The sequence below is a fragment of the Phacochoerus africanus genome, chromosome 5 (genome assembly GCF_016906955.1).
Source record: "Phacochoerus africanus isolate WHEZ1 chromosome 5, ROS_Pafr_v1, whole genome shotgun sequence".
Lineage (NCBI taxonomy): Eukaryota > Metazoa > Chordata > Mammalia > Artiodactyla > Suidae > Phacochoerus > Phacochoerus africanus.
The window spans coordinates 19,567,018-19,581,754 of NC_062548.1; the positions used below are offsets into that span (position 1 = coordinate 19,567,018).

Below are 14,737 nucleotides of genomic sequence, written 5' to 3' on the forward strand. Positions count from 1 at the left end.
CTGCTAGTTTGAGTCCCGTTCCAGGGCGTGGAGAAATTATTATATTGAAAACCACGTAATATAACTTAGAATTAAGCAGATATTTATCTCCAAACTGCTATCTTTAAAGCCTATCAGTCTTTTATGTAAAGCAGATAAGCTCGAGAGTAGCTCCCACGAAACTACCACCAGCTTCAGCGAAGTCCCTGGTCTACTCTCGGGATTTTTTTTTTTTGCACTCAAGACTCCGCCCACAGGCCCCCGAATGGCGGAAGAACTGCACGCTACGTCGTGACTTCTCACAAGACTGCGGAGGCATCCCGACGCTACGCCGGCGGCGTAGGCGTGGCGGCCGGCTCTTCCTTCCTCTCTGCTGCTTCGGCTCCTCCCCCAGCGCTTCACACGCTCATTGTGAAGCGACAGCGGCCGGCAGTCTTCTGGGCTGCTTGAGATCTAGAGACCCTAAATCCTTGGCGCGCGTGAGCGCCCGCGCTGCTCCTCTCCCACTCCAAAGGGTAGAGGCGCGAGATTCACCTTTCTTTATTCCCTCCTCTGCCGCCCGGAGCTAACCGCCCCGGTGCGCTCGGACATCTCGCGCCGACGCTCCCTCCTCCCCGCCCCTCCCCCTTCGGGAGCTCCCGCCCGGGCGCTCCTCCCCCTCCCTTTTCCCCGGCGACGCGCACGCGCGCCAAGCCGGCTCGCGCCCTCTCGCTTTCCTCCGGCCCGCGAGACCCCCTCCCCTTCCGCCTCGCGGCGCTTCCTCGCGCCGCGGTCTTCTCTATCCACCCCCGACACCGCGGGGCTCGCCCCCGCCCGCCAACGGCGGGTCCCCAGCTTCCCAGTCCACCTCGCTTCCCGCGCTCTCCGGCGGGGCCCCAGCCCCGGCCTCCTCTCTCCCTCCCTTCCCCCTAATTCCCTTTCCGGACGCTGCCATCATGTTGAAGCCTCAGCCGCCACAACAGACCTCCCAGCCCCAGCAGCCGCCCCCCACGCAACAGGCCGTGGCCCGACGGCCTCCTGGGGGCACCAGCCCTCCCAACGGCGGCCTCCCGGGGCCCCTGGCCTCCACCTCGGCTCCCCCAGGGCCTCCCGCGGCCGCTTCCCCATGCCTAGGGCCTGCAGCCGCTGCCGGGAGCGGACTCCGCCGGGGAACCGAGGGCATCTTGGCGCCACAGCCGCCGCCGCCGCAGCAGCAACATCAGGAGAGGCCAGGGGCAGCGGCCATCGGCAGCGCCAGGTGAGAACGTGTGGGTTTCCGGGCGCCGGAGCCGAGGTGGCCGAGACCTGTACACCGCGCGAGGCAGACCTCTAGCCTTTGGCCACCTTTGAGGGACGCCAGGGGGAGTGGGGAAATCCCGTGAAGCTGGGGGTGGGCCCTTCAGGTTCTAACAGGTCGGAGGAAAGCCTCCGCGGCTAGCCACCGGGACATTGAGGGTGCGCGCTCAGCTCTGAGCGACCAGTCACTGCTCGGGGCTTGGGCCTTAAGGGCAGGCAGGGCGCATCCCGCCAGCGGCGTCGGAACGCGTTGGGGGGGCGAAGAGGTGATAGGGGTCCCCGGCTCCATTACCACGAAGGGTCTCGCGGTCCGGAGCTTCAGCCAATGGGGAGTCAGCTGCGGGAAGGGGTCCCTGGCAGTAGCCAATGGAGGGGGGCGCGCGGCCCACAGTTTGGCCAATGGGGAGGGAGGGACTTGGGAGCGAGTGGCTACCTCCCCCTTCCCAGTCTGGCCAGTAGGAATGGAGCAGGGTGGGCGGGGGGGGCGGAAGGAGGGACAAAACTGGGAGGACTGCGGGCCGGGAACCTCCAGCGCGCGCGCGCGCGCGCGCTTCCCGTACGTGCGCGCGGATGCTCAGTCTTATGACCCGGCCATTCTCGAGCCCCGGGTACCATAGAGGGCAGCTGCCGGGAGTGTGCTTGGACGGGTTCGCCGGGTGTTCTTGGATGAGTGGTGGACACCCCACTGTGTTTCTTCTGTTTGTGGGTTTATAGAATTGAGAGTGGAGGTACACGCAGGCGCAGTAGGTTGTGATCGCGGGAGGGGGGATTTTGAAGAGGCCCTAGGGCTTTAGTGCGCAGGCGCAGACCGGGCGAGGCCTCCCGGTGGAGAGCTTTTGCGGCTGCGCTGTCCCCCAGCCCCGCCAACGGCCCCCTGATCGTCCTCTTCAACCGACGGTTACATCAGCCAGCGAGGAGCAGGGTTACCAGGCGATTGGTGACCCCTTCCAGAGTGGGTAATAGGCTGAATGAGTAAAGAGATCGAGAGGGTGGATTGTAGAGGGAGTACCCCTCCTGCCAGGGTTTAGGGCGCAAAGCTACGGGAAATGATGGTCTTTTCTGTTGGGGAGGTAATAAATGCATGCCTGATCTAGGTAGTTGCAAATCTACACTCTGTGAGCTTCTATCTTTACATCTGGGGTGGGCTGTTAGTTATCAAATATTATAGCATTTGTCTGTTGGAAGCATGCAGCCCTGGCCTTCTTGGAGAAAGTGAAAAGGTTGTGTTGAATTGGCTTTTGACAACCCTTGATTACTGAGGTCTGTTTTGCTGGCAATTGGAGGAAATGGCTTTTAATGTCCTTCTTGCTCTGAAGGTGAGATCTTGAAAGTAGTGTTGATTAATTGGTTTGTAGCCTAAGTGATTATCTTTACATGATACATGGTTCTAACATACCAGGTCCTTTGAAATCAATGGTACAAAAAGGATTGAGCATGAAATAACTAGCTCCTTGTTTCCTTTTCTTATAGAGGACAAAGCACAGGAAAGGGACCCCCACAGTCACCGGTGAGTGCCTTCTCCCCCTCACCCAAGGCACAGAGACCTAAAAGATGCATGGGTGGGGATGTAGGGCAGATAAGGTGCAACAATAGATTGGTTGGGAATAGCAGGGGGCCCAGCACATATAAGGTGGATATTAGTGGACTGTGGACATTTAGAAGGAAGGTGAGATGTTGACTGGCTGTTCCTTTATTTGTCTCTCCTTTGTTACTGACAGGTGTTTGAGGGTGTCTACAACAATTCCAGAATGCTGCATTTCCTTACAGCTGTTGTGGTAAGTGGGTACCTAAACTCTTAGGAATGAAATGCTTCCGTTTGCTGGAGGCACTCGTCCTTATTTTCCCGCTCTTTCAGGGCTCCACTTGTGATGTAAAGGTGAAGAATGGTACTACCTATGAAGGTATCTTCAAGACACTGAGCTCAAAGGTCAGTGTACTCAAACTGGCTTATTTTTGGAGAGCATGCCGAATGCTAACCACTAGACCACCTGGGAGTGTTAGTTTCTTTTTGGAGTTGGCATGGGAGGAAGAGGAGGAGAATGAAATAGGCTCATTGAAGATGTAAAATGAGTGGGGTTGGCCAACTTTGTGCCTGTTGCAGAATAATGCTACATGGAATTAAAAGGCATGGGTTCAGGGAGTTCCCGGGTGGCCTAATAGTTAAGGATCTGGCGTTGTCACTGCAGTGGCAAGAGTTCGATCCTTGGCCCAGGAACTTCCAGATGCTGCAGGCATGGCCCAAAAAAAAAAAAAAAAAGACATGGGTTTGAAATTTGGGGGTGGTGTCTTTTTAGGGTCACACCTGCAGGAAGTTCCCAGGCGAGGTGTCATATCTGAGCTATAGCTGTTGGCCACAGCAATGCCAGATCCAAGCCTCATCTGCCACCTACACCACAACTCACAGCAACGCCGGATCCTTAACCCACTGAGGGAGGCCAGGGACAAACCCATGTCCTCATGGGTATTGGTTGGGTTCATTACCACTGAGCCACAATGGGAACTCTGAGGGCTGGTATTCTTGGATATTAAAATGCTCAAATTTTTAAAATGTGACTTTGTAAAGATTTTTGCTGAATAAGTTCCATGGCTGATGTCGAGAAGACATTTCCTGTGAGAATGTGTGGGGGAAAGTTTAAAAAGGATAAGATAAAAGTAGTCCTGTTTTTGCCTTTACATTTCTTGATACTGACTCATGTGTGTTGGTGAATGGAACTTTTATAGTTTGAACTGGCAGTAGACGCTGTGCACCGGAAAGCATCTGAGCCAGCAGGTGGCCCTCGTCGGGAAGACATTGTGGACACCATGGTGTTTAAGCCAAGTGATGTCATGCTTGTCCACTTCCGAAATGTCGACTTCAATTATGCTACTAAAGGTATTTATTGGGCCAGACTGTTAGGTCAGATCCATTTCTTGGGTAGAGAGCAGAGAACAGTTACACGGTGAATCTGCTCCCTGTTCCTCTGTATCCCCCTCCTTTATTTCTCAGGAAGATGGCTAGGGTTTCTTCTCGAGGGTGTGTCTTGACGTTTTAAGATACAGTGGAATGAATTCCAGTCTGTGTTGTGGTTCTTTGTACTTCCCTTGCCTTGTTTGCAGACCACCTCCCAGACTCTTGACACATACAAACTTTTTTGCTCGGATGGGGAGGTGTGGGGGGGTGTTGGAGGAAAGGCTATGAAATATCACCTGACTCTTGATCTTCAATTTGCTCCAACAGACAAGTTCACTGATTCAGCCATTGCCATGAATTCCAAGGTGAATGGGGAGCACAAAGAGAAGGTGCTTCAGCGCTGGGAGGGGGGCGACAGCAACAGTGATGACTACGACCTCGAGTCTGACATGGTACAGTCTTCTTCCCCCAGAGCCTGAGAGCTGGGGCGCTCTGCTGCCAGAATGTGGGTGGTTGTCAGTGACATCATCCTTAGAACCCACAGTGAATGGGGTGGGCCAGGGGAAGCATCCTTTACTTTTCCCTATGGATTCCAGTTGGATTCCAATGGAAAGGGACAGAAGATAGCAAAGATACCTGTTCTTCCACCATCTGTGACCGTCAACTATTAACATGTGCTTCAGGTCGATTATTTCTAGTCTTAATAAGGGGGGGTATGGATGAGATTGAGTACTGTGTAGGTCCATCTCCCTCCCACAAAACAAGGGCCTTGAGTCCTTTAAAATTCGTCATTAGAAGTTTCACTACATTACCATGTCTAAATTTTACTTTTTTGCTTGTTTTTGAATTTTTTCGTGTTGGTACATGGGTGTAGTCATTGCTTTTACCTATTGTGTATCGTCCTATTGTGTAAACATGTACATATAGTTTTATATGTGCACGGAACAAATGGTAGTAATCTCTTTCCTTAGTGAATGGTATTTTTTTGCCACTCAGGTACGAGAAATGATACCTTGTTGAACTTTTTGAACGTGTATCCCCATGCACATAGGCCAGAATTACTCTGGGAGAGAAACCTGAGAGTGGATGTTAGGTCTTAAGACCATTTTCTTTCCTGGCCTCTTGCTGATTTGCAGTCAGTAGTCCTTCCTCATCGATGTTCCCACCTCCCATGTTTCCATGTTTCCCCTCTGGGTTTGGTCAGATGTTTAATCTTTCAGCCTGATAGAGGCGAGGGACAGGAGGTGGTTGCTTTCCTTGCTGGACTTTGAAACGTTTTCCCTCCTCCCTTAGTCCAATGGATGGGACCCCAACGAAATGTTCAAGTTTAACGAGGAGAACTACGGCGTGAAGACCACCTATGACAGCAGTCTCTCTTCCTACACGTGAGTGTTTTTCGGTACTTCTCACGCAGTGCAGCTTGGGGTGTGGGGTCACCAACAGAAGGCGGGGTCTCTTGGGGGAACAGAGCTTTTGTTCATGCTTTTCTGGGTGTCCACGTTGTCCTCTCCCCACTCCTCATCCGCTTTGTGAACTGCTTGCTCCGAGGCGTCTCGAGTGTCCCTCAGGTTCACCCGGTCCCTTGCTGCTCTGCCCTGGACCCTGTTAGAGGCCAGTGCAGTATATACTGAGTATATATACTGAGCTGTCGAAGGGTTTAAACGCCCACAAACCTAGGTGGTAGGACTAATGGAAATATCTTTCTTTTTGCCCCCGCTCTTGTCCTGGGGCACTGGGATGGCGGTGGTCCTCTCAGGGTGCCCCTAGAGAAGGACAACTCGGAAGAATTTCGTCAGCGGGAGCTGCGTGCAGCCCAGTTGGCTCGAGAGATTGAATCAAGCCCCCAGTACCGCCTGCGGATCGCCATGGAGAACGATGACGGGCGCACCGAGGAGGAGAAGCACAGTGCAGTTCAGCGACAGGGGTCAGGGCGGGAGAGCCCCAGCCTGGCGTCTAGGTGATTGCTGGCGGGGGGCTGCTCTTTGTCGGGATCGATGTATGGGCCAGGGCCTGAGCCAAGAACTTTTTTTTTTTTTTTTTGTCTTTTTGCCTTTGCTAGGGCTGCTCCCGCGGCACATGGAGGTTCCCAGGCTAGGGGTCTAATCAGAGCTATAGCTGCCGGCCTACACCACAGCTCATGGCAACGCCGGATCCTTAACCCACGGAGCAAGGCCAGGGATCGAACCCGCACCCTCATGGTTCTTAGTCGGATTCGTTAACCAGTGAGCCACGATGGGAACTCCTGGGCCGAGAACTTGATGTGCTCTTGTTGAAGCCTTAGAATCCTATAGGTTACAACATAATTATTCTCAGTTTTTAGGTGTAGGAGGTTGAAGCCTAGAACTGTTCATTTATTTTCCAGGGACAAGAAGGCTAAAGCTTAAAGACTCAAAGGCAGGGGTTTTTTCCTCCCAGCTTTTTGATACATATTCTTATTTTCTCTTACTCACATGTATATCTTGTTCTTTTCTTTGTGAAAATGAAATCAAAGTGTGTTGCATGTGAAAAGCTGTACCTTAAGCCGCGGTGTGGTGCTACCTTCTAGGTCAGGAGGGGTAGGATTATGGAGCACTGGCTGGGTTGGTCGCATCAGAGCTTGATGCAGGGCGGGGTCATGATCCTCGAGCCACAGAACATGTAACCAGGATAGTTCTTCAAATGAAATAGTGCAGAAAGCTGAAGCCAGTCGTGTGTGGGTGTGTGTGTGGGTGTGGGTGGTGTGGACCTTAGGGAGTTCCTGCTGTGATGTAGTAGATTGAGAATCTGGCTACCGTGGATTGGGTCACTGTAGAGGCTAGGGTTTGATGCCCAGCCTGCACAGTGGGTTAAGGATCTGGTGTTGCTACAGCTGTGGCTCGGTTTTGGACCCTGGCCCAGGGACTTCCACGTGCCACGGGTGTAGCCATTTAAAAAAAGAGAAGAAGAGGGTGGACCTTAGAAAGAGGCCTCTGAAATGTATGTTTTGTGGCTACATGATGTTTTTTGAACTCTCCCCAGGGAGGGAAAGTATATACCTCTACCCCAGCGAGTGCGGGAAGGTCCCCGGGGAGGAGTTCGGTGCAGTAGTTCTCGAGGCGGCCGGCCTGGCCTGAGCTCTCTGCCACCTCGAGGCCCTCACCATCTTGACAGTAGCAGCCCTGGCCCAGGTTCTGAGACACGTGGTATCAATGGAGGTGAGTTAGGAAGCGGACTTTTGTGGGGGATGGGGGTGGTAAGAAGGTGGGAAAGATACTTAAAAAAGGGTTTAGATGGGTTGGAAGGAAGGTGCGTTGATGGTAATGTAACAGCAGAAACTCTGCCCTTTTTTTCCCCACTTAAAAAAAAAAAAAAAAAAATAGGCCCTTCCCGCATGTCCCCTAAGGCACAGCGGCCTCTGAGAGGTGCCAAGACTCTGTCTTCCCCCAGCAGCAGGCCTTCTGGAGAAGCTTCTGTTCCACCTTCTGCAGGTAAGATTCCAGCAGTGCTATATGGAGAAGTGGATAGAAATGTGTAAGGGACGGAAATATGTCAGCTGGCAGAATGCTTGGATGGGAGACAGTTTCAAGATTTGTAAGGTGTTTTGGAGGCTTGGATAAATCCTTTTTTTTTTGGTCTTTTTTTGTCTTTTTGCCTTCCCTAGGGCCGCACCCATGGCGTATGGAGGTTCCCAGGACAGGGGTCTAATCAGAGCCGTAGCCGTCTGCCTATGCCACAGCCACAGCAACGCGGGATCTGAGCCACGTCTGCAACCTACACCACAGCTCACGGCAACGCTGGATCCTTAACCCACTGAGCAAGGCCAGGGATCAAACCCGCAACCTCATGGTTCCTAGTTGGATTCGTTTCCCTGTGCCACAACGGGAATTCCAGATTGATGCTTTTAAGGAAAGAAGTTTTCAGTTTCTCTAGTGCAGAAATTCCAACATGGCAGTCCATGGGCTGTGTCTGGCTAGCAGATGTCTTTTGTTTGAATTAGTTGCCAACATTGTATGACAGGAGAAATCATAGAAAATTTCTAACTTCTTTCAAGATGCAGAAAGTTCTGCTGCTGACACTGAACCTGCCTTGCCGCATAGCTCTGCTTGGCTGAGTCGTGACTGTCCCTTTCGGCATTCCAGGCTTTCTTGGTACCCATGAGGCCATTTTAGCTGCTTCCCTTACTTGCCTTGCCCTTCTATGCATTTAGGTTTGTGACTTTGCAGATAAGCATTTCTTGGTGTTTCTAGTGGGTCCCCAGCACCTATTGCTCATTGACCAGCAGTGACCATCGCATACGTTTTCCTTTTCTTTTAGTGGGCCGGATGTACCCTCCGCGCTCCCCCAAGTCTGCTGCCCCTGCCCCAATCTCAGCTTCCTGTCCTGAGCCTCCCATTGGCTCAGCAGTACCAACCTCTTCAGCTTCCAACCCCGTGACATCAACAGTTGGGGATCCTGGAGTAGGCTCCATCTCCCCAGCTTCTCCAAAGATCTCACTGGCCCCCACAGATGGTAAGAGCCACGTGGTTGAGGGCTGTGGACAGTGTTGTGTGGTTCTGGACAGAAGGGCCTTCAGGCCTCTCCTCTTTCTTGCTCAGTAAAAGAACTCCCGGCCAAGGAACCCGGGAGACCTCTGGAGTCCCAGGAGCTGTCCCGGATAGCTGGGAAAGGTAAGGTGGGTTTTTTTGTGGGTTTTGTTTGTTTTCTGTGCCTGGACCATGTGGAAGTTCCTGGGCCAGGGATTGAACCTGTGCTATAGCTGCAGCAACACTGAATCTTTAACCCACTGTGCTACAGGGGAACTTCCAGAAACTAAAGGATTCTAAATATTCTGAACAGCTCTTCTTTCTTTTTTTTTTTTTTTTTTTTTTGTTGGTTGCTTTCTCTTTTGGGAGGTCAATATTGTGTAGCCACCTTCAGGAAAAGAAATGTGTACTTTTTTTTTTTTTTTTTTTGCTATTTCTCATAGTCCCTGGCCTTCAGAACGAACAGAAACGCTTTCAACTGGAAGAACTGAGAAAGTTTGGGGCCCAATTTAAGGTAAGAAAAGTGTGAGCATGAGCTGGGACGTTTGCAGGATGGAGCTGAAGGGGGCCGGGGAGACTTATGGAAGAGGCTCTGGGTGGCATCAGGAGGTGAGAGCAAGCAAGGGGGGTAGGTGGGAAGCCGAGCCTGGACTCTGGACTGGACAGTACCCTGTATGTTGTGTTATGTGTTTTTCTCCTTCCAGCTTCAGCCGAGTAGCTCTCCTGAGACCAGCCTGGATCCTTTTCCTCCTCGAATCTTAAAGGAGGAGGCCAAAGGGAAGGAGAAGGAAGTTGATGGTCTTTTGGCTTCAGAGCCCATGGGGTCCCCCGTTTCCTCCAAGGCAGAATCCGTATCGGATAAGGAGGACAAACCACCCCTGCCAGCAGCAGGAGGCACCGAGGGGCCAGATCAGCCCTCACCACCTTGCCCCAGCCAAACCGGCAGCCCCCCAGTGGGCCTCCTCAAGGGAGATGACAAGGACGAGGGCCCCGTTGCTGAGTGAGTCAGGGGGGAGGAGCTGGGTGGCTCTGGGGGGTGATGTGGGACAAGCCGTGGGAATTGACTTGATTTTTTTCTCTCGTAGACAAGTGAAGAAGTCAACGTTGAACCCCAATGCCAAGGAGTTCAATCCCACTAAGCCTCTGCTCTCTGTGGTGAGATGGGATGCGGGAATGTGGGCTTTGGTTTCCACGAGGGAGGTGTGGGAGCAGGGTCTTCAGCACTGGAGGGAGGCGCCTGTCAGGCTGTGAGAGGAAACGTCGCAAGAGCGTGTAGGGACCTCGGCAGGTCTCGGCAGCGGGTGGCAGGGGTTCCCGATGCATCTGACAAATTATTTGTGGGTTTCTCCCTGTGATGTATGTAGCCTTTGGTTCAGGGGGATCTGAGTCTGGTGGTTAGGAGCTTGGCCTTCTTTTGGGCCCACTGACTTGGCTCTCGCCCCTCTGTACTCGCCAGCTTTGTGATCTTGGGCGAGCCGCCTCACCTGGTCTGCCTCAGTCTCCTCATGTAGAGCTGGGAGCGCTCATGTCCTCGTCTCATAGGGCTCGATGGGAGGCTTAACCAAGGAAAGGTGTAGGATGTGTTTGTTGTACAGCCCTCAGGGCTGTCGGTGGGGCTGGGGTGGGGTACAGAGGTCATCAGGATAGCTCCTATGCGTTCTCTGTCTCTCACAGAATAAATCCACCAGTACTCCAACTTCTCCTGGGCCCCGGACTCATTCAACGCCCTCCATCCCGGTGCTGGCGGCAGGCCAGAGCGGGCTGTATAGCCCCCAGTACATTTCCTACATACCTCAGATCCACATGGGACCAGCTGTCCAGGTGAGCCCTGGGGTCACAGGTTTGGTTGGGCTGCCTGAGGGACCATGTCGCGCCTGTTCTGAGCATTGGTAAGCAGGTCGTTGGGCCTCGCCCATGCTCTGTCCCCAGGCGCCTCAGATGTATCCGTACCCCGTGTCCAACTCCGTGCCCGGACAGCAGGGCAAGTACCGGGGAGCAAAAGGTGAGCAGGGTCAGGAGGGGCCGGCAGCAGGGCTGCCCAGTGCTCCCTGGCAGATGGAGCTGGAGCTCTGCACTATTTTCCCCCCACCTTTAGGCTCCCTGCCTCCCCAGCGCTCGGACCAACACCAGCCAGCCTCAGCCCCTCCGATGATGCAGGCCGCTGCCGCCGCCGGCCCACCTCTGGTGGCTGCCACACCGTATTCTTCCTACATCCCCTACAACCCCCAGCAGTTCCCAGGCCAGCCGGCCATGATGCAGCCCATGGCCCACTACCCCTCGCAGGTGACTGTGGGCCGGGAGGTGGGGGGTGCGGAGCCCCGGATGAGAGCAGGTCTTCTCCACCTCCCAGACTCAGTGGATGGTGAGAGAGGTGGGCCGAGGTCAGGTGGTTGTGTCCGATGGGCTTCAGTCCTGGCTCTGGCGGGACCTGTAGCAAGGCGGTAGACCCTGAGCTTTAGGTTTTTTCCCTGTAAAACTGGGGATAAGATCGCATCTACCTGGCAGGGTTATTGTGAGTGTAAAGCCAGGGGGTCATGATGAGACCTGAGCAGTGCTGCGGGCAGCTTGTTGGGCAGCAGGATGTGGCCTCCAAGCCCTCCTCTATGCCGACCGCGTCTCTCCTCATGCAGCCGGTGTTTGCCCCCATGCTGCAAAGCAACCCACGCATGCTGACGTCTGGGAGCCATCCCCAGGCCATTGTGTCATCCTCTACCCCTCAGTACCCTTCTGCAGAGCAGCCCACCCCCCAAGCCCTTTATGGTGAGTTCCCTACTTGCCCCCCCTCCGCCCCCGGCTGTGCTCCTCGGCCCTCTCCCGTGTGCTCGGCACTGATTCTCTCCTTCTCCTGCTCTAGCCACTGTCCACCAGTCCTATCCACACCATGCCACGCAGCTCCATGCCCACCAGCCGCAGCCGGCCACCACGCCTACTGGGAGCCAGCCGCAGTCCCAGCATGCGGCCCCCAGTCCCGTCCAGGTGCCTGCCGTGGGGGGTCCAGGTTGGGAGTAGGGGTACGGGAATCGGTAGCTAGAAGGAAGGGGAAGCCTCGGGCTCTGCTCGTTCCCCAGCAGGGAGGCCCCAGGGCTCCCAGAGGAGGGAGTGGCACTGACCTTTCACCTCCCCCTGACAGCACCAGGCGGGGCAGGCCCCACACCTGGGCAGTGGACAGCCACAGCAGAACCTGTACCACCCAGGGGCCCTGACAGGCACGCCGCCTTCTCTGCCACCGGGACCCTCTGCCCAGTCCCCTCAGAGCAGCTTCCCCCAACCAGCCGCCGTGTATGCCATCCATGCCCACCAGCAGCTGCCCCACGGCTTCACCAACATGGCCCATGTTACCCAGGTAGGAGCCCACTCCACCCGAACAGGGAGCTGCCCCATCCCGCGTCCTTGGGCACCTCTTCACTCTGCTCCTGACACTAGGATCCGCAGAGCCAGCGACAAGCTCCCATGGTGCTCCCAGCTCCTTTTATTTGTTCTCTGCAGGCCCATGTCCAAACTGGAATCACAGCAGCCCCGCCCCCTCACCCTGGGGCTCCCCACCCGCCCCAGGTGATGCTGCTGCACCCACCCCAGAGCCATGGGGGCCCCCCCCAAGGCGCGGTGCCCCAGAGCGGGGTGCCTGCACTCTCAGCTTCCACACCCTCACCCTACCCCTACATCGGACACCCCCAAGGTGAGCAGCCTGGCCAGGCGCCTGGATTTCCAGGAGGAGCCGATGACAGGATTCGTGAGTTCTCGTTAGCTGGGGGAATTTGGCATGGAAGAGCTGAGGGGCTGCAGGTGGGGCAGGATGCACGGGTTCTGGGTGGGGAGTGAGGGGTCTTGGAGGCAGGGCTGTCCCACAGGGCGCCTGCCGACCTGCACCTGTCTGTGAAGTATGTAGGGTGGGCAGAAGCCACAGTCGCCGCCGCCAGGGGCTTGCTCCTGGCTCTGTCCTTTGCTTCCCTCCGTCCTCGCTCAGTTGTGATCCAGCAGCCCCCCTCCCCACTGCCTCCCCAGCTCTCAGTGACCCCGACTGTCTCCTGACTTAGCCGAGGTAAGGTCAGCGCAGCAGACAGGGCCAGGCTGGGGTGTGGGGGGCTGAGCTGGGCACATGAGTGAGGGCTCTGGCTCACTGGGAAACGGCTATTGATCTGTGCTTCTGACAGCCCATGAGACACCTTGAGGAGGCCGCTCCTGCCAACACTCCCCCCACACCCCACACTGGACGGCATTGGATGAAGGGACAGCTGCTTGGGTTCTAATGCTCCTGCTCTCTTCTCTTTCCCCTCCAACCAGTTCAATCTCATCCCTCCCAGCAGCTCCCCTTCCACCCCCCGGGGAACTGAAGATTGTCCTGGCCGCGACCTGAGACCTCCATGAGTGGAGGGAAGAGTGATCTATGTCTCTTCCCCCAGCAGCTCGGACCAGTCCCAGCCCCCGTCCCCCTTTCCCCCCGCGGGAGCTGGGGAATTCCTGCCAAGCACCTTGAATGGGAAGGGCCTCTGAGCGGGCAGGGCCAGGGTCCAGCGGGGTGGGGGGTTCCTGCTCTGCCCCGCCCATCCCCACCCCATCTTGCCCTCCCAGCCTCTCACCTATCCCCCCGCTGGAGACAGAAGATCTTTTATTTTCTATTATTTATAACCTCAGACTTGGGCCCCCTGTTCTTTCTTCCCCATTAACTTGAGTGATCTGCGTGACAGACAGACAGATGGTTGAACAAGGACTTTTACTTTTTATTACATAAAAATATTTAAAAAAATTAAAAAAAATAAAATTTTAAACTAACTTAACCTGCCTGTAGTTGCCTCTTTGGAGGGTAGCAAGGTCATAGCTGTCTGTTTTACAGCCCGATGCCTTTCTGGCTCTGACTGTTACCCGCACAGGTCGCCAGCGTCTCAGGAGCTGTTTCCTTGCCTCAGGATTGGCCTTGTCTGGCTATGTCATGAAGCGTGATGGGAAGGTTTGTTTTTGTTGTTTTTTTTTTTTTTTTTTTTTTGGTCTCACTCTCAACAGAAGTTCCCAGTCCAGGGACTTGAATCTGAGCTGCAGCTGCATCGCTGCTGGATCCTCAACCCACTGCACCACAGTGGGAACTCCTGAAGTTTGCATGTTTCATGTAAGCAACTTCATGAATTATGTCTACACCTCTGTACGCTAAAAAGTACGTTAGTGTTTTGGGCCCCTGGAAGTGAAGGCCTGACTTGTGCACAGCTGAGATCTCAGGTATGAGTGAGAGCTGTAAAGATGGAGCTGCTCTCGGAAGTGGGGAGATGGCACAGCATCGTAAATCAACGACGGTTTTAAAAAACAGAGATAGTGGGGAGGTGGCTGGCTTGGGCCAGGTTGAGAGGAGCAGGGAAGAGAAGAGCCAAGGATGGGATAGAGAAATTAGAGGCTTCAGGTGTTCTCTTTGTCTTGTGGGGTTTTCTTATTTTTATTTCCAGAGTTTGGACTTCCTGTCCTGACCTGGCCTTGGTTTCTTTATAAAATGAAGATGATTTCAGCCACAGAAGACTGAGGATGGGACTGGGGTCCAGCAATAGGCCAGGGAATTCAGCTCTGACCGAAGATAGAGCAAATCTGCAGAGACCAGGGCAGGAAGTTAGATGTTGGGGAAGGTGAGGGAGAAAGCATCCGAAGCATCCAAAGAGGCAGGGGGAAGAGAGGCTTATCTGTAACAGCCAATTGGCTGTTAGAAGCTGGGCAGGTTTGGGGTCCCAAGGGACAGCTCTATGAAAGGGGGTCAGTTGGGAGTTGAGAGGTGGTGATGGAAGAAGCAGGAGCAGGAAAAAGCCTTTGACAGCAGAGGAGGTTTGCACGCAGATGGAGACAGGTTTCTGTAGTACTGAGGTGTAACTGCTGGTGGTACTGAGTAGCCTGATGGAAGAGTATAATCCACCTGTGAAAACCTTCAGCCTCGCCTTGGGCACTTAAGAGGCTAAAGCAAGTGAGCTCACCCTACCCTTTACCCTTGAACAGGACATTTTTTCATGACAGTTGTCTGTCCTCCCCTGCTCTGCAGTCACCGATCAGGCTGTTTCTCAAAACAGCTCCCAGCTTGCACCCAAGAGTTCCCTTCTCTTTGAGTTGCTTGTCAGTAGGTATTCAGGACATACTCATGTATCAG

The 14,737-nt window shown here is 54.4% G+C and overlaps 1 protein-coding gene across 15 annotated transcripts; it reads left to right on the top strand.

Moving 5' to 3' along the window:
* The first annotated feature begins 646 nt into the window (after window positions 1-646).
* Window positions 647-13,400, top strand: ATXN2L (ataxin 2 like). Of its 15 annotated transcripts, none has more exons than XR_007134913.1 (23): window positions 647-1,216; window positions 2,725-2,761; window positions 2,973-3,029; window positions 3,110-3,181; window positions 3,976-4,126; window positions 4,472-4,596; window positions 5,438-5,529; window positions 5,901-6,101; window positions 7,142-7,317; window positions 7,483-7,590; window positions 8,417-8,611; window positions 8,698-8,769; window positions 9,069-9,139; window positions 9,330-9,625; window positions 9,711-9,780; window positions 10,300-10,446; window positions 10,555-10,627; window positions 10,721-10,908; window positions 11,256-11,385; window positions 11,480-11,601; window positions 11,756-11,968; window positions 12,112-12,664; window positions 12,907-13,400. XR_007134913.1 is itself a non-coding variant. In XM_047780197.1 (23 exons), the coding sequence occupies exons 1-23, from the start codon at window positions 915-917 to the stop codon at window positions 12,657-12,659; spliced, it is 3,297 nt and encodes a 1,098-aa protein (XP_047636153.1). In that variant the 5' UTR covers window positions 647-914; the 3' UTR covers window positions 12,660-13,400. The 15 variants fall into 15 exon arrangements, 11 of the variants coding, with proteins under 11 accessions (XP_047636153.1, XP_047636141.1, XP_047636148.1 ...); XR_007134914.1 differs by having other exon boundaries at window positions 12,930-13,400; XM_047780197.1 differs by having other exon boundaries at window positions 12,112-12,355; window positions 12,505-13,400.
* Window positions 13,401-14,737: the final 1,337 nt, after the last annotated feature.